This window comes from Camponotus floridanus, unplaced genomic scaffold (assembly GCF_003227725.1).
Source record: "Camponotus floridanus strain SB8 unplaced genomic scaffold, Cflo_v7.5 scaffold3, whole genome shotgun sequence".
Lineage (NCBI taxonomy): Eukaryota > Metazoa > Arthropoda > Insecta > Hymenoptera > Formicidae > Camponotus > Camponotus floridanus.
Window position 1 is genome coordinate 747,173 of NW_020229436.1, and position 17,295 is coordinate 764,467.

A 17,295-nucleotide genomic window follows, 5' to 3' on the forward strand; every position below is an offset into this window, starting at 1 on the left:
AATATTGAAGTGCAATACTATGATAAATTTCTTTCTCTCTCTATACAGAATAGATATTAAACCTAAACGAGTTCTAAAACGTTAGCAACTGACATAGTTACCGCTCTCGTTGCCATAATAATTGGAATGCAGCGCGCAATTAATCCAATCGGATAATAACAATTATTTCGCGTGCACGTGATGTGATTCAACATTCGACGCTGCAATCCATCAAACGTCAAGGAGCATCGAGGAAATGGGTCGAATGAAAATTTCCAGAAAGATACAAGTGGAAACATGGCTTACCAGGGACAAAATAAGTCGATATCGTGGAATTCTGAAATTACATGGTTAGAAATAATTAAAGTTTATCGATTTTCTAATATATACGAATCGAAATACAAACACATCTTTTATTTCTAACTGAATCAAATAATGATAAGTGAATTATTATAGAGAAAAGACTCTCTGATATAGTCTCTTAGTGCAATTTTTATTTTTCAATAATAGAACATATATAATTCTACAAAATAGAGATTTTTAGAAAAATAAAACTATCATAGTGTTATACTGTTATTTCCGTATAAATAGTTAAGAGAGCAATTTTTTAAACACAAAATAAAGTTTATATAAATAAGAGACATTTTCAATGTTTTATAAAAGATAAAGTCCTTTTCATGAGACAGTACGATATAATTGATCTAATTATTTTCTAATCTATATTTGAATATACCTAATTCTGATATATCCAGCACGCGATAAGAAATTGCAGTTGTCGCAAGCTACGAAATTGAAATCAATAGTGTCGAAAAAGATCGTGTCTCTGGAAGTAGATATTAAAAGACATCGCGAAATTGTTACTGATTTGAGCGATGACGGTAAACGACATGTACTCGGATCGCTGGCTGACCACAGACTATTTTATTTGGCATTCAGTCACCTAAAACCATCCGTAAGAATAGATCGACATTGAAACCTTTGAATCTTAAAATTAATTTAAATTTTTTTTGGAGATTCGCGAAGTATCTGGAATATGCGCTATAATATGCGAATATCTCGCAGGAAATTTATGCAGCGATATATCAAGATTGCAGTGTGAAACGTCGTCTCTTGGACAAACTCTATTATAAAAGAAAGAAAAAATTGCAGCGAGGTATTGAACTGCAGGTAAACCTTGATCTTTACATAGTTATGTATCGTATCTATTATATAATACATTTAATTGTAGCTAATAAATCTATACTTGTCTACTCAATAAAATAGTATTTTATACGTTTCGTGCTAATTTTGAGCTATAGATTAAAGATTTGTTTGCTTGTTCTCGCGGATAAGTCGAATCGCTGCGTTCTTTTAACCGATCTCGAGGAGCAAACCGAGGAATTACCACACTGCGAGCAGCAAAAATTGATAGCGAGATTACAGCAATCCATCACAAAATATGACGCGGCGAAAGCGATATATTCTACGTACTGCTCGATGTTAAATATCCTGAGAAAGGTAAATCTTCAATTTTATATTACGTTATTAAATAAACAAGTTCGTTCATCTCTTTGAAATTTCTAGGACGCAATATTTTTCGATTCCTTATTGAATATTTTAAAAGAGGATCAATCTTCCCAATGTAAAGCAATGTTGAGGGTGACGGTGATGGGTCAGCTGGCAGCTGAGAGTCTGGATGACGTTAGACAGAAATATAAGAGAATGACTCGTATCGTTTTGCGTAATATGAAAATCAGAGAGCAAATGTTAAGTACTATACGTTGTCAAGTGGACGATTTGTGGGCTTACGCGCAATCGTTGATTCGCGTTGAAGTGAGTGATTGCAAATAATTGCAAAAATTGAGCAAACATTTACTGATTTTTTTTTTGGAAAATAATGAAAGAGAAATGACACAATACAAATATAAAACTTTGAAGAAACAATCTTCTGTAAATTAATAAATTTATATCCCTATAAGTTAATAAATTAATAAATTAATAAGTTAATAAATTTATATCCCTATAAGTTAAATTTCATATATCCTACAATTTTTTATCCTCTCTCCTAGCTCTATCGAATTAAAATATACATATACTTCTTTCAATAATAGCAACGAATATACTTAATACTGCGTTTTCTTACTTCTGGTAATTTACAGAGCGATCACATTTTTGCGAAAAAAGATCCCGATGTATCTGTTGATAAAATATTAGAAAATCAGTTAGCACTTCTGGAAAATATCTGTATTAAAGTAAAAGAAACTCTACTCGTGCGTTCTTATTATGACTTATTATCAAGGTATTTCAAGTATCTAGTAAATAATTTATTTCTTCTATAATTGTTATAAAATTCTATTTCCTGTAATTAGACTTGAAACCCAATACAAACAGAAGAGAGCTTTGCTAGCGCGATTAGATACCAATATAAAAAATCGCGATCTTTTGTTGAGTAAAAAAAATTATGCTCTACAATTTCTCGAGAATCTCAAACATTCTACAAAACCTACAACAGAACAGTAATTAATTGCTATATAATAAAGCATTAAACAAGATTATAAATTTATCTAAAGTTATCAATATAATATGAATGTATTTTTACTGTTTTATTATATATGATATTTTTTAAAATTGATTAAAAAACTTTAGGTATAAAATAAACGATGTACATGATATACTGGAACAAATCGAGACTGAGAAGAAACGCGAGAAAGATTTGAAGGAACAGAAGAAAACTTTGGGAGAATTGTTCACGAATATCAGAGCAGCTTTACTGAATATAAACATGATATTGCTCTGTGTGAAACTCAGTACCAAAAGTACAAAGAAGCTACCCAGAGATGCGAATAAGACGGGACTGAAAGAAAGTATAATCACGATCGATAGAGAAGATGTGGAAGAACGCGATATGCTATTGGAACTCGAAGGAATAGACACCGATGGTAAAAAAATATAATTATGTAAGAAAAATTAACATGAAATCTTTTTTTCCATATACTTTTTCTATTCCTCGAAACATCAAGTTATTGATAAAGAAGATCAATTCAGTCACTGATTTTACAGTTTTGATGCTGTTATCGAAAATTAGCCGGAAAGTAAACCTTCTCTTCGGCATGAGCAATTTTGAACTCGAGCAGGAAAAGGAAGATAGAGCACGGGATCTCTATCAAACTTACGTATCCCATTATAATTCCAATATGATATTCGGAACCGGTGAAGAGGAGCCGATTGGTAAATATTATTGTTATATATATATATATTTTACACATTTTTATCTAACATACCAATAATCTCTTAATGATGGATTTTATATAAATGACACGATTTTATAGGACTATTGGTTGAACATGAGACAGTTGATGTCACTATTCCGACGCGGACAGACATCAAACTTCGTAGCAGGCAAATTATAGAGGCACATCTGAAACCAGAATAATATCAGATCTATCATAATAAACACAATAATGTAAAATAATTTTTATTTATTGTATTGTAATTTTTATTTATAGTATTTTGTATTTACCATTTTGTATTAACTAGTATTCATTGAGATCGTTAACACGACCTTGTCCCTTTCTCTTCTTTGTTATCTCGAATTTCAACCAAGAAGGCTTGTATTTACTAGATCGAAGAATCAATGGGTATTTCAGCGGTGGCTCTGGTCCATTAAAAGGATGAACTTTCTTCAATTTTCTCAATAAAAACTCCTTAGTTATCTGTTTGGGATCACGGTATTTGTCCAAATAGAGATTGAAAGGTTGTTTTAAAGGAAACCACTTTTGTTTTCTAATGTATGGTTTAGGAAAATTATACCGAAATATTGGCATTTTTGTATTTAACGTATTGTAATAGAATTCTTTGAGGGAGGAATCCCAATCTGATTGAAAAAATGCTAAACCAGCAGGCGTCATTTGATCTTGATGTTTTCTGTAAAATTCCAGTGTTTTCCAATCACGTTCTTTCAGATTTAAACAGGGCTTTGTTTTTTTATATCCTGAGAAATCTATGTGACAGTCTTGTTTGTACAATACAAAGATATATCTACAATATCCAATTCCATATGGTGCTTAATTGGTTCTTTAGATTTAATATCTAAATCTAGTCTCTTTTTCTACAATTTTCATTCCAATTCCATATGGTGCTATTGGTCTTAGATAATCTATCAGCTCTTCTCCTTCTTCCACACGATTGCCAGGAATGTTGCCAATAAACCAATGACAATATTCATTACATGTGTTCAAATTACCATCCGGTGTAGTCATTATTAGAGTCCACAATGATCCAGCCTTTGCGTTATACTTCACATTAGGTACATTAGAAGCTTCGCTTGGCTTGATCACATTACCATTGTAAACTCTTGTCAATTGATCATTTTCAAGTTCATAACTTATATCTAATGGAACAGTTGGCATGAAGTAAGCATCTTCATATAGATGTTTATAGATGCCGTAATGTTCTGCTATTCTGTGAATGTGAAAAGGTCCATCGATTTGTAACCAGTCCTTTCGCATTTTTTGTAGATCTATCAACAGTTTCTTGTTACGCGAAGCTCTTTCTAATTCAGGATTTTTTCTAAGCTCCAAGATCTCCTTCGACCACATGCCCGATATCATTCGTCTGGTGACTTTCGACACTGGAAAGCCGATGTCCACCTTGAAATTCACATTCGGATCCTCTCGTTTGAGACGCAATTTCTCGAGACGTTGCTGCAAATTACGAGCGAGTGTCGGCGGTTTTCCACGTAACCGATGACCATGTCGCACATGTTGATTTCTCGGAATTAGAAGATCGTTGATGAGACAACGAAAAAGTTTGGGGAACATATTGCGACACTTTATCGAATCGTGTTTCACGAGAGGCAGTCGAATGACATATCTTTATTTAGCAGCTACGAAAAATTGTCTGCAACATAGATACGAATTTTTTTCAATTTTATATATAATGTTTAACCTACCGTCAATCGACAGGTATACGAATTAGGTTATATTAGATCATAATCGCAAAAATACAATACACTCCGTCAAGCATAACTATGAATATACAAGACTGGTTATTTACTAAAATTTAAAGCTAATGTAATGAGAATGATGGCCATCACACATAAAATTCCATAAGCACGTAAAACGTAACGTAAGAAAATCGACCAATCAGGTCGAGTATAGATCCCTTGGAGGGGCCAATACTCGACCGTGATTGGTCGATTTCCTTACGCTTACGTGCTTATGGAATTTTATGTGTGATGGCCATGACAGATAGGGCTTTTATACTCGTAAGAGCAGCTGTATGAAAACGTGGCTTAATTTCTACATTCATGATTACACAATACACTGCAATACACACATACAGCCGGCCCATAGATGATGTCAGTGACGTGAAAGCATCGGGATGAAACTACCCAATCGCATCTAATGCACGGTCGTTTATTACTTTTCGGAATCGCTAGATGCCTATTTTTTTTGACATATTGCCAATTGTTATGTTTTCCTTTCACACTACGCGTTATTAACGTTCCATTCGTAACGCGATTAATTTTGATACGAAATGACAGGTATTCACTTTCGATTAGATTGACCGATATCTTCCATGTCACACGTGTATCTCATCGGTTTGAAATTGATCCAATCCGATAATGTAATGAGAATGACTAGTTTTTGGAGAACAGCAGAAAGAAATTCATCCGATTTTTGACAGAAGTTTTTCATTCGCTTTTACAAACAAATTCCTGCGAGAGCAAACGTGTTATGGATTTTCGTTGACGTTAAATATAGCATTGACAAGCATAGCGTGAGTGTAAATACACTTTTTATGTCATCGCCACTTTTATCTCTTAATGATGTCTTAATCTTTTAGTCGTAATGGCAGCGAAAGGGAATCTCGACATTGTAATTCATATATAAAAATGGTATGTATATTTTTAGTCTTTTGTTTCATACAAAAAGATTTCCAACGAATTGATCCTTTAATTAATTAATATATATGTTGATTGATATAATTAATATGTTGTATTGATTAATTTAATTAAAATAAACATTACTTTTAAATGTTTTATTACAGTTGCATTAAAATTATATTAGCATTATTTGATTATTTATACATTTTTTTGCAAGTTATAAAGTTATAAATATACATTATAAATAAATATGTCTCAAAGAATCCTATACAATAACACTTTCATTAGAATTAGATTTATAAACATTATAGATTTATAAATAAATTGTACAATTCTGGATTAATGTGGTATTATATTGTAAACAAAATATAACTACTATAATACTACTTAATAATACTATTTTTTATAAAAATTTCTAAAAAAAGTTTTCTATCTCAACTTTCAGTATATAAAAGATAAATAAACTGTGGAAATTGTAAATATGTTGGCTTGATTGTCAGAATGCAAGATGAGATTCAATAAGCAAGAACTATTAACACTAGCCACGCAGCCTTCACAGAAATTTGAGAAAGAAGGTGTCCTGTATGTGAGAGAACGACAAGAAGGTTTCTTTCGCAGAACAGAAAGTAAGTCCTTGGATTATATATATATATATATATATATATATATATATATATATATATACACAAATATTTATTTGAATTGGAACGATAACATTATTTTAGCATATAAAATTAATGCATGATTATCCCTTATTTATATTCTATGTCTTGACAATAAATTTAAACGATGTATACATTTTTCATTTGGTGTTTAATGTAGAGCCTGTCATCTTGTTAAGATTGTCAAAGTATGTTGTGATTAAGAGTATCATGAGTAAAAAAAGACTGCATTTGATTGAAGCTTTGTTATAAGAAAAAAAAGAGAATATTATTTGTTAATGTCAGTTTGTTAAAATATTTTTATATTTTTATATTTACTAGAACTTCTTGTTTAAAATGTAAATATATTGATAGTAATAGGATGGATTAAATGTATATTAATAGGTATTACAGAATGTGTTGCACGAAGTAGATTTTATCAGTTCTTATAAATTGTTATGAATTGTTGTGCGATAATAATGAAGATAACAAATAATTCATACTATTTTTTTATTCTTTTATATTATGGTATGGCTTTGCACGAAATATGAAACATGTGTTTTATATATCTAATATTGTCAGCACTAGAAATTTTGTGAAAGTATTAAGAATAGAGAAGTTTATTTAATTATTCTCTTTCTGAATTATTCAAGATTTATCTAGCTATTTTAAATATTAAAATAAAGTAATAACTTAAATATACAATATAAATATATATATTTAATTATATATATATATATATATAAAATTCCATAAATTTAAAAATATATTAAATAAAATTCTAATTAAAAATATGGTTTAATTTATTTTAATAAAATATATTTTTTTATTTCACATTATAATCCGATAAATTATAAACATTAAAATAAAATATTTTATCGTTTCACTCGACATAATTATTAACAATTAGATAAGGGACAATTATTTATATTAACTATATTAATTAATAACTTAATTATTTATATTAATTTTAATTATATATATTATATAACGAGATACAATAATGAAATAAAAACATCGGTAGATTCTCATTTCATTTTTATATGATTAATCATAAATCGACTCGCCTGATCATCATTGCGTAGAAAAGATAAATTATAAATCATACTCCACTTTTTATTTTATTGGGATATATCGTTATGTGTGGCAGCTATCAGTACCTCGTACAATTTCCAGGTACGGGTAAAAAACCCGAGAACAAAAATCAGAGAGGAAGATCGCATAAGAGTCTACGAAACCTCAATTGCGTTACAGCTGGCGCGAGCAAAGGTACATTATCCGAGTACGTTTACGTATTTATTTAAAATCCCTCTCACGCTCATGACTTTTACGCAATTAACACACACTCTTCAACGACTCGATTAATCTTAATTATAGACGTGTATAGACGTTTTTCCTCGACACTTACAAAAGACACTTGCAAGAGTGATTCGATGCACGCTTGAACGAAATTGATCTTGCATTTCGTCGATTGTATATTGAAAATTGGTTGAAGGAAAATGGAATGAACTGGATACTAAACTTTTAGCTCGAGTTTAATATTTCTATTATAATATTTCGTATTTAACATGCATGAGATTTAATGTTTTTGTCTATCCAAATTATTTATATATTACTATACTTTCATTGGCTTTTTCATTATTTGACGTAGATGATTTTGATGTTTGAATGCGTATTTATATTAAGTTCTTGATTCTCGATTTACCAGAGGACATAAATACATAAATGTTTTAATGTTAATCTTTTTCATTTAATACCTTGTAGTCCATCCATTTTATTTGCCTTATTATATTTAAATTATTTTTAGAAATTAGTACTTGAATATACATAATGTAACTCGTAAATTTTTTTTATAAAAAGAATTAACTATTAATTTTTTTAAAAATATTATTATTAAAAAAACTAACTATTAATATTTTTATTACTAGAGTTAAACAAAATTTGTCTCATCCGATAAGATATTATAAGAATCGTTTTCGACGAATCGAGGATTAATTGCATGTGCAACGGAATGCTTCGCATGTTCTGTAACTGTTTTCCTATAGAAGCTTCATTCATAAGAGGGTTTTAAAATCCTAGCGATTTAATTCATGAATATTCGCGTCACAAAATATATATTAAATTGTACATATATTTTAAATTTTTAAATTTTTAATATTTAATTTTTAATATTTTAAATTTTTATCCAAAAAAAAATGTAATAGACATTTCTTTTTTAATGCACATATATATTTATGCAGTATAATATGTATAAAAAAAGAGCATATGATACATATGTAAGAAATAAACATAAGATATATATATATATATATATATATATATATATATATATATATATATATATAGGAAATTTCAATTTGAATGCAATTTTTGTGTCGCGAATACTCGTAGCTGAAGATCGCATTGATTTTAACGAAGAGAATGAGAAGGGAAGAGATTAAGGACATGTATAGTGATGTAATAATGAAACGTTAATAAGGGCAAATCCCATGAGAAAAGTTGTTCGCTCTCGATAGGGCATGTCTTCAAGATGGGATGCGTCATGTATGTTGTACCATCATAGAAATATTTTACATAAAATTTAATGAAAAATGATTTATGATACAAAAAATTTCATTTTAGCGCCGATCAATATTCACAGGCATATAAATCTAAGAATGCTACAACAGATCTTGGATTTAAGGCTTCGCCTCTCGTTTTTGTCATTATTAAGGTATACGAAGTAAATTTCAGTTTATTTTCTTAAGAAAAGACATTCTCACATTTATTATGAATTATTACGTGTCGTCGACAATTTCATTATTGCCATTAATCAGCAGCCCATGAAAGATATATAAAATAACGTTGTTCTTCTCTTTCTCATCTTTTCCTCTACCGCTTGCTACTGTACGCGGAAACCCTAACAAAATCTTCCAGCGTACGAACGGTTATGCCTAAGCCGCTGCTCTTCTGCTTCTGTTGTGCAGTAAGTCTCGAACGATGGTGCAGATTGCGAGGCAATCTTTTGTTCTATTTCAAATCGCGGGAGCAGTGGTCGGAGCCGCTGGGGGTGATCATATTGGAGCAGTGCACGGTCCGCGTCGATCCACCCAGCAATCACGTCCCCTATGGATTCAGTATAGGCAAGTATTGTCATTCACGAATCCTTTCTCTTTTTGTTCCAATTCATTCCAATTCATTGTTATAATGGTGCATCGATGACGTCTGCTGTCGTCATCGTCATTTGCATGTATGCACGCGTTTTCAACGTAGCTTGCGAGGTCAAAAGCACAGAGGGAAACATGTTACAGTTTTCGACGGAGGCTTGTTTCAACAGTTAGGCGCCAACACGGCCGAGGAACGGGACAGTTGGTTGCAAGCATTGCAGTTGGCCAGTTACGAGTGCATGCGAAGCCAATTATTATCATTGCGACAGCGCATCGAGGCTTTCAGCGAACACAAGCACGACACTGACATTCAAATGTTGCGGTTGCAACGTGGAACTTTCACAGGTTGCGAATACTGAGAATAAAACTTTCCTTTTGTTTGAAAATACATACATATATATAAAAGAGTAGCTGAATAAAATAATATAGTTTTGTCAACATATTCTCTTTAACATATTGATTCTTTATCGATTATAAGTTTGAATAGTTTGTATAATTTTTTCTACGTCAAATTATTATTTAATAGACTTTAGCAAAACTTTTTATCTCAATTAAATTTTTTAAATTATTTAATATAGAATTAAATAATTTATAAATTATTTATTATTTAAATTTTTAAGTTATTTAATATAGAATCTTTATGAAGATATTTATTATAGGATTTTCATTAAAAAAAGAAAAATATCGATACGATATTTATCACAAAATATAGTTTTATTATTTAGCTTGAAATTTTATTTTAATGATGGAGTATAATGAGATCAAATTATATATATATATATATATACACATATATATGTATATTATTAGTTTCATGTTAAATTTATTTTATTAGATCCGGCGGAGGTACCAATGTGTGAGATATCACTAGCCTGCGATAATCTATTATGCGATGGACACGGCCGACCACCTACTCCCGTTTTAGAGATAGATGTACAATCGAAATCTTCCAAGACTTGGATTAAATATGCACGGACGGAAGTCGTTGAGGTAATGATGAAAAATATTCAGAAAAACTTCAGTAAACTTTAAATTGTTACAATTGCATAAACGTTTTTTTATGACTCATTTCAGCGAAGTAGTAATCCAAATTTTTTAACTACGGTAAGTTTCCGAGCTAGCGATGGTTTGACTACTGAAACAAAAATTAGAATAACTGCATATGACGTCAGGGAAAAAGTTAGCCAGACCGCAACTCCGATAGGAAGCGCGATAGTAATATTTAACACAGTACAAGATACTCCGAGGTAATTCTAATTGAACTATATTACTATTGAATAAATAAAAATCTCTCTGCTGTCAAAAAAATATAGACTTTTAAACTAAAATTTCAATTTTATTTTTAATAAACTTTAGAAACTTTATATTCAAAACAGTATATTACAATTGCCGTTTATTAGCTTTCTTATAATATTTTTAACTTTTTCTTTGTTGGTTTTAGATTAAGGATACCATTAAAATCAGCGAGAACAACAACAGTCGGATTTTTAACGATTAATGTATGGAACTTGGAAGCCGAAGATAAAGGAAATAGCACGGAAAGTACACCATCACGGAATGCGGTATACGGCAGTAACAATCAACAACAGGTAATGAATTAATTTAATCAAGTGTTTTAAATAAATTTATCGTTACAGTATTATTATATAAAGATACAGACATTAAATTTCATTCTAGTTTTATATTTTTATATAATACATTTTAGTTGCCTTCGCACAGGCGCTCTCAATCCTTACCTCCAAGACTAGGAACGAAAATCAAGTTTCCACATCAAGGCCAGTTAAAACTTTTGTTTGCAAATCCATTTGTACAGACTTATAGGTAAGTTTTTGCATTTTTAATGATTAGGACCAACTTAATTGATGCATTTATATCTATAATGCGAATATTATAGATTCCACTCTGGACTGGGCGGTGATATATGCGTACACGAGATTATGGCGGAAAGCAAGCTCTGTTTTCAATTTCCCCAGCATTTATTGTAAGTATATTTCATATTGTTTTATATATTACAAGTGTGAAATTGCGAAGTCAAGTAACATAGTAACAAATTGTAGGGGTATTTGGATACAGGAGGAAAAGGAATTGCTACAAGAGGTAGCTGGAATGGGAGAATTGAGGGAGCCATGGCATACCAAGCAAATCGAATTGCTCGATCGTCATCTTCATTTGTTACATTTATATTCTCAAGCCAAAGAAAACTTAGCTGCTTACAAAGGCAAGTATACTGACATTTATATTTATTTAACAAAGTTTATTTTGTAATAAAACAACAGTTTTGTGATAAATTGTTTAGAAAGCGCAAAAAAAAAGAAAGTGAAATTTAATATATTTTTAAAAATCTGTTTTTACATCTAATGATTCAAAAATTTCAGGAAGTTATTTCAAACAGTCATCGCGGAAGAATGATCGCACTCTTGAATTCGCGCCTTTAAATTTGCATCTTCAAAGAATGTGGGTTCACAATGATACATTGAATAAATGTGGATTTTACGATTTTATTAGCGTAGGAGCGTTCACTGCTCATTCCCACAAAAGCAAAAACGGCGGACTCATAAGGTATATAAGACATTTTTATCCAAACGATCATTAAAATAAAACACAATTATAATTGTTAATATATTTTTCTATTGTGTGCAGATTGGTGCAAGCACTAAAAGAATCGCCCATGCGAAGTAATCAACTCTATCAGGGAACATCCAAGATTACAATGGCACATGACGCGATTCAAGCAATCAAACAATTACGTCGGGACGTTGTAGAGGCAATGAGATCCTTGATGAAGCTCGCCAAGGAGAAACAAACGAGCGGCATGCTGCCAATATGTGAAGATATGATCACGAAAACTAGAATCTTACTTAGTCTCTGGGATCCGGGCTTGGTAGAAGAGGCATTAACATTTCTGGAAGAATATAAAGTTGCGAAGGTTCAGGAAGATTCCACGACATCAACCACAACATCGGATGACACTTTGACGTTAGATTTCAAAGTCAATCAATCCTTGTCACCATTCAAACGGATTACCCAACAGTTGAATTTTGATTTGAGAAGTCCTGATTTTGATGATTTTGTTACGCCTGATACTCCCGAATGCATGCAAGATATTTGGTCCAAAAGTAGCATTAAAAATGGCGAATACGCTCCTATATCGTACTCAAGAAATGATGCACCCAACAATAACGCCGGCGAGGGTGACGTTGCAGAAGAGAATTTCGTAATATTTCCGGATGTAGAGGACTATCCTAAGCAAACAGAAATGGAGCAAACTGACGAGAATCTTCAGCGAAATTACGATAATGAAAAAAAAGATAATTACGATGACGAAAAGGAAGATTTGAAAAATGACGCTGATCCGTGCAAGCGTTTTCTAGATACTCAAAAGATGTGCAATTCACCGTCTGCAAATTATTACAAACCTACAGACGAGCCGGAGCCGTGGGATCTCACTCAATTGAACATCGAGGCAAGTGTCATGTGTCTCGTGTCAAAGGTGAAATTTCTCTGCGGCAGATGCAGTAGTCCAGCTGTAAGATTACGTAACAAAAGTAGCTTAAGTAGGTCGCAGAGTCTCAAAGGTTGTCTACCGAGTAATCGACATAACGCCGAAGTCGTTACTATTCAGCCGAAGAACGGACTTAAGTGCGAGGAATCGAATAAATTACTGGATGAGTCGAATGAACAGCGGCAATCCAGTCCTGGATTAGAAAAACCGGCGTTTTCCAAAGCGAAGGAAGGTAAGAAAATCGAATACTTGATAAATAGATTTCTCATGTAGAAAAATCGTAGTAAAAATATGCAACGTAATGTGTATTATTAGGAATAACCGATATTTATTGTAACTCGTCTTCCAATGAAGTGTGCCAAGCGGTCGACTCAATGACGCGAGTGATCAAAAGTAATTCTGGACAGAGAAATAAGTTCACCGAGGGTTTGGATTTCGCATCAATTGTCGATTGGACGAGTGAGCTGAGGCCGAGCATGAAGAAGTTACGGCAAGCTATGGATGGACTATTAAAAACTGCCAGACTAACACATTCGGTGTTTCGTGTACAGGAAGATTCAAAAGCGGCGCAACGCGCGTGTAACGTTCGCTATAGACGAGATGTTTGCTTCAGTCAAGCAGTAAGTCATCTTCTTGCATTATTTTGCGTACAAAGATATATGAGAAATTCTGAAAATATTGCTGAAAATTTTAGCTAACTGCCTTGGTAACCGGCATAATGGCGAAACTATGGTGCCAACGACCTGATCCAATGTTTCTATTAATACTAACAACTTTGGGACCATTAGTTTCCTTCGAAGGCCTTCTTAGCTATTACGGAGACGAGATAGATATGTGGGGTGACATGGCTGTAGCAGTCGAAGATACACATACCGTCACATTCACTCTGTCCAGATGTGGTATCCAACACAGGTAAAATTTATTTAGCTTTATTTAAATATATTATGATTCTTAATTAAATGACATTTAAAAAAATCTCCATCTGAATATAAATATTACTTTTGCAGAATTGGGGGAAACTCTAACACATTTCAACTTCCTTCACCGCGCGTAGTAGGATCACGGAGTGCATTGACGGTGATACTTCCAGTTCCGGATGCGATTTATTCGCTTTTGCCATTAGTGCCATCCTCCCGACAAACGTTATCGTTCAACGTGACTCCGGTATTTTTCAACATTGGCATCAACGAGATGGCTTCCTTGGCCGAAAGTCTCGGCACTACGAAACCGCAAGAAAAAAGCAATATGGATAACTTTGACAGGCTGAATGAGTATTATTTGAGATTTAAGAAACTGAATCTACCAACGGAACCTACATCCACGCGTTGTAAGTATAAAATTCTAATTATATTCATTATCTTGAAATAATCTTCTTACTGATAGAGAGATTTTAAAATTAATATACTCTTCTAGTTGCTGCTAGATCCATCCTAGGACATACATTGTCGGATATGATGGCCAATTTAAAAATGTGCGTGCAAGAGAAAGTCAACAAGAATGTAGAGATATTGCAATTATCCTCGCAAATATGTCGAAAAATGCGCGGTTTGAGATTCACTAGCTGTAAAAGTGCAAAAGATCGGACCGGTATGTCGATTACTCTTGAACAGGTCAATATACTGTCATCAGAATATCATTTGGCTGAGGATGAATACATGAGAGCCCTCGATTGTATGCGAAGGTAAGTGTAAAAGAAGAAAGATTTGAGAAAATAAGTTTAAAAGATATCTTAAGAGATGAGATTTTGCAAGCATATTTTAAAGATTTATATTATTTTATATCAGTGCTGGATTTACTTGCAACTTTCGGCCAGATTTCTTAGCTTACGCCTACTGTTCCCCTCTTACTGCTCGCTCCTTAGCGACCGCGCCACCGAACGCTCGTAACTAAGGAACGCTCAGGAACGTGCGCGTCACAAATGTTATGTGGCAATCTATCTAAGTTCTCTTTATTGTTTATTAATAATAAAAATAAGTATTCTATTATTAATTACGTATATGTTCTGTAACAATTTAAATATTTGTGTTTTGAAACGTAATTACAATAAGAGAATTTAGATAGATAGATTGCCACATTACATTTGTGACGCACACGTTCCTGAACGCTTCTTAGTTACGAGCGGCGCGAGAGGTAAGAGGGAAACAGTAGGCGTAAGCTAAGAAATTCGGCCGAAAGTTGCAAGTAAATCCCAGCACTGTTTTATATGATTTAAATATTCTCTACATGAAAAATTCGAAAAAGATTGTATAATTTTACTTCTTAATTTCTCCATCAATTAATATAAATATTAATCATATCTATGTGAAAGAATTTCATTCGCAATATCCAAGTAATTGTTTATATCGTAAATAATTTTTTTTTAAATTTGTCTCTTTCATAAAAAATTAAATATATTTTGAATCTCTTTCTTCATATTGTCTGGGAATGTAAATTTTGGATTATTATACGTTTTTCCCTGCTGTTTCAGCGAGGGCTGCCGCCGGGAAAATACGTGGAAGAATATAGGTGTACGTAAGTACGCGTTTAATAGTTTGCAGATTCTGACGTTGCCCAGACTCTATCGACCGCCGACCGGCACGTACGGATCTGCCCAATCTTAAGAAATCCAATTAGCGTCAAGTACGCATGTATTACGTATTGACTCTTTCTGGCTGTGTAATCACGGATTAATTTCCGTAGTATGTGCTAAGTATGTAGTACTTATTAAAAAGTAAGAAATATTGAACGTCGAAATCGCCGTTCAAAAGAAAAATAATTCTTTAGAGAATTTATTGGGGACACGCGACTGGCACACGACTGACATGTGTTAGGCATACGAAATGCAATCAGGGGCGTAGCAATAGAGCGTAGCAAAAAGAAAGTGATGCTTCACGTTAAATTTTTCCTTCCTACGTATTCTAAGATTCAAGTAATTATTAGCTATATAATTATAGCTATATAGAAATTACAAGTTTTGTTGTCGAGCCTAATAACAGTAGCTGTCCCCTTCTCTTGAAAGCGCTCTGTAAGTGCACTATGTAAGTGCATTATTATCTAAATTTGCAACGCAGAGTAAATGCGAATGCAAGTTCAAGTATGCCACAAAAAAGTAAACGGTAAATTACTTAGGTAATACGTATTGTAATGAGATTGGCTGGCATTATGCAGAAAATGAATCGGATTAGAATAAAAACTTTCCTATCGATTTTTTTTCATTCACTTCTTGACTCTTGAGTGATTCTTCCAGTGTCATTAAATAGCAGTTATTTTTTGTTTTTATTTTTTCTACGGTGCAAGTTTTTAATTGTAATCCGATTTACATCATTTATTTCAATCAGCAATTGTTGACGAATTTTTGCAATACAATGCTTCGAATATCATAAATGCTAAACATCCATTTGATGATTTTCATTTCATGAAGAATGATAAATCATTATTATAGCAATTTCTATCTCAGATTAGCATCATTGCACCATGATTGTTAGCGCTTGTCCTATTCGCAAAACATTGGTATTGCAAAAATCTTTATTGCATTTATTGAATCGTGTTTGACGAATTTGTTGAATTGGCGATTATTCGCCTTTAAAAGAATAAATAGCTCGGTGCCATTTTTTTGCCATATAATTCACGAACAAATATCCGATAATATTAATGTCATTCGAAGAAATTTGCGAGTTCGCGTAAATGTTATTTGAGAACAAATAGCGTTGTATTTAACGGGAAAACGCTATTCTTTCTTGCAGAAATCTGCACGTATGTGGAAAAGTGTTCGTTATATCCAACACTTTATTGTACAAAAGATCCAAAACATGAATAGACATATAGTCATTTCCATCAGTCCGATTAAGTTAATCTATTAACACGTTACCGTATCCATAAATATAGACGGTAGATCCCAATTGGATTAGAAATATATTGTTTTCAATAAATTATTAATTTTACTCGATGTTGAATCAACCATTTGTTTTCCATCAATTCCATTTTCAATTAAGTACAGCATAATTAAAAAATCCAAATGTCTCTTTTCTGTATAATATTATATATATGTGTGTGTATGTGTGTGTGTGTGTGTGTGTGTGTTGTGTTGTGTGTGTGTAATATTATACAAAAAAGATATATATATATATATATATATATATATATATATATATATATTTGCGTTTGATTTTTTACACATTACGA

At 32.2% G+C, this 17,295-nt stretch overlaps 3 protein-coding genes across 11 annotated transcripts; 2 read left to right on the forward strand and 1 right to left on the reverse strand.

Moving 5' to 3' along the window:
- The first annotated feature begins 24 nt into the window (after positions 1-24).
- Positions 25-3,391, forward strand: LOC105257683 (ERC protein 2). Of its 3 annotated transcripts, XM_020029493.2 has the most exons (10): positions 25-329; positions 732-931; positions 1,042-1,146; positions 1,312-1,476; positions 1,543-1,791; positions 2,118-2,257; positions 2,328-2,474; positions 2,605-2,897; positions 3,019-3,186; positions 3,288-3,391. In XM_020029493.2, the coding sequence occupies exons 1-10, from the start codon at positions 236-238 to the stop codon at positions 3,389-3,391; spliced, it is 1,665 nt and encodes a 554-aa protein (XP_019885052.2). In that variant the 5' UTR covers positions 25-235. The 3 variants fall into 3 exon arrangements, with proteins under 3 accessions (XP_019885052.2, XP_025265806.1, XP_025265805.1); XM_025410021.1 differs by lacking the exon at positions 3,288-3,391 and having other exon boundaries at positions 2,605-2,915; positions 3,019-3,138; XM_025410020.1 differs by lacking the exon at positions 2,328-2,474 and having other exon boundaries at positions 3,019-3,300.
- LOC105257668 (39S ribosomal protein L38, mitochondrial) lies at positions 3,206-4,995 on the reverse strand. Of its 2 annotated transcripts, none has more exons than XM_025410026.1 (3): positions 4,099-4,995; positions 3,479-4,023; positions 3,206-3,376 (listed from the first exon to the last, which is right to left on the reverse strand). In XM_025410026.1, exons 1-2 carry the CDS (start codon positions 4,776-4,778, stop codon positions 3,492-3,494), a joined length of 1,212 nt encoding a protein of 403 aa, XP_025265811.1. In that variant the 5' UTR covers positions 4,779-4,995; the 3' UTR covers positions 3,206-3,376; positions 3,479-3,491. The 2 variants fall into 2 exon arrangements, with proteins under 2 accessions (XP_025265811.1, XP_025265810.1); XM_025410025.1 differs by having other exon boundaries at positions 3,479-4,018; positions 4,094-4,995.
- Positions 4,996-5,311: 316 nt separating this feature from the next.
- Positions 5,312-17,031, forward strand: LOC105257670 (type I inositol 3,4-bisphosphate 4-phosphatase). 6 transcript variants are annotated; one of them, XM_011268456.2, is made up of 19 exons: positions 5,312-5,739; positions 5,806-5,857; positions 6,291-6,471; positions 7,663-7,755; positions 9,453-9,608; positions 9,777-9,977; positions 10,468-10,622; positions 10,707-10,879; positions 11,074-11,221; positions 11,338-11,453; positions 11,527-11,613; positions 11,690-11,850; positions 12,008-12,191; positions 12,273-13,366; positions 13,450-13,754; positions 13,829-14,046; positions 14,142-14,461; positions 14,548-14,815; positions 15,602-17,031. In XM_011268456.2, the coding sequence occupies exons 3-19, from the start codon at positions 6,354-6,356 to the stop codon at positions 15,732-15,734; spliced, it is 3,930 nt and encodes a 1,309-aa protein (XP_011266758.1). In that variant the 5' UTR covers positions 5,312-5,739; positions 5,806-5,857; positions 6,291-6,353; the 3' UTR covers positions 15,735-17,031. The 6 variants fall into 6 exon arrangements, with proteins under 6 accessions (XP_011266758.1, XP_011266760.1, XP_011266759.1 ...); XM_011268458.3 differs by having other exon boundaries at positions 13,489-13,754; positions 15,602-15,786; XM_011268457.3 differs by having other exon boundaries at positions 6,346-6,471; positions 15,602-15,786.
- Positions 17,032-17,295: the final 264 nt, after the last annotated feature.

Bases quoted from the DNA above. Each gene is read 5' to 3' on its own strand.
- LOC105257683 (XM_020029493.2), top strand. From the start codon at position 236: ATGGGTCGAATGAAAATTTCCAGAAAGATACAAGTGGAAACATGGCTT. The intron at 1,147-1,311 runs GTAAACCTTGAT...CTCGCGGATAAG, and splicing joins AGCGAGGTATTGAACTGCAG to TCGAATCGCTGCGTTCTTTT. The intron at 3,187-3,287 runs GTAAATATTATT...ACGATTTTATAG, and splicing joins CGGTGAAGAGGAGCCGATTG to GACTATTGGTTGAACATGAG.
- LOC105257668 (XM_025410026.1), bottom strand. From the start codon at position 4,778: ATGTTCCCCAAACTTTTTCGTTGTCTCATCAACGATCTTCTAATTCCG. The intron at 4,024-4,098 runs AGCACCATATGG...AAGAACCAATTA, and splicing joins ATAGATTATCTAAGACCAAT to AGCACCATATGGAATTGGAT.
- LOC105257670 (XM_011268456.2), top strand. From the start codon at position 6,354: ATGAGATTCAATAAGCAAGAACTATTAACACTAGCCACGCAGCCTTCA. The intron at 11,614-11,689 runs GTAAGTATATTT...AACAAATTGTAG, and splicing joins CAATTTCCCCAGCATTTATT to GGGTATTTGGATACAGGAGG. The intron at 11,851-12,007 runs GCAAGTATACTG...CAAAAATTTCAG, and splicing joins AAACTTAGCTGCTTACAAAG to GAAGTTATTTCAAACAGTCA.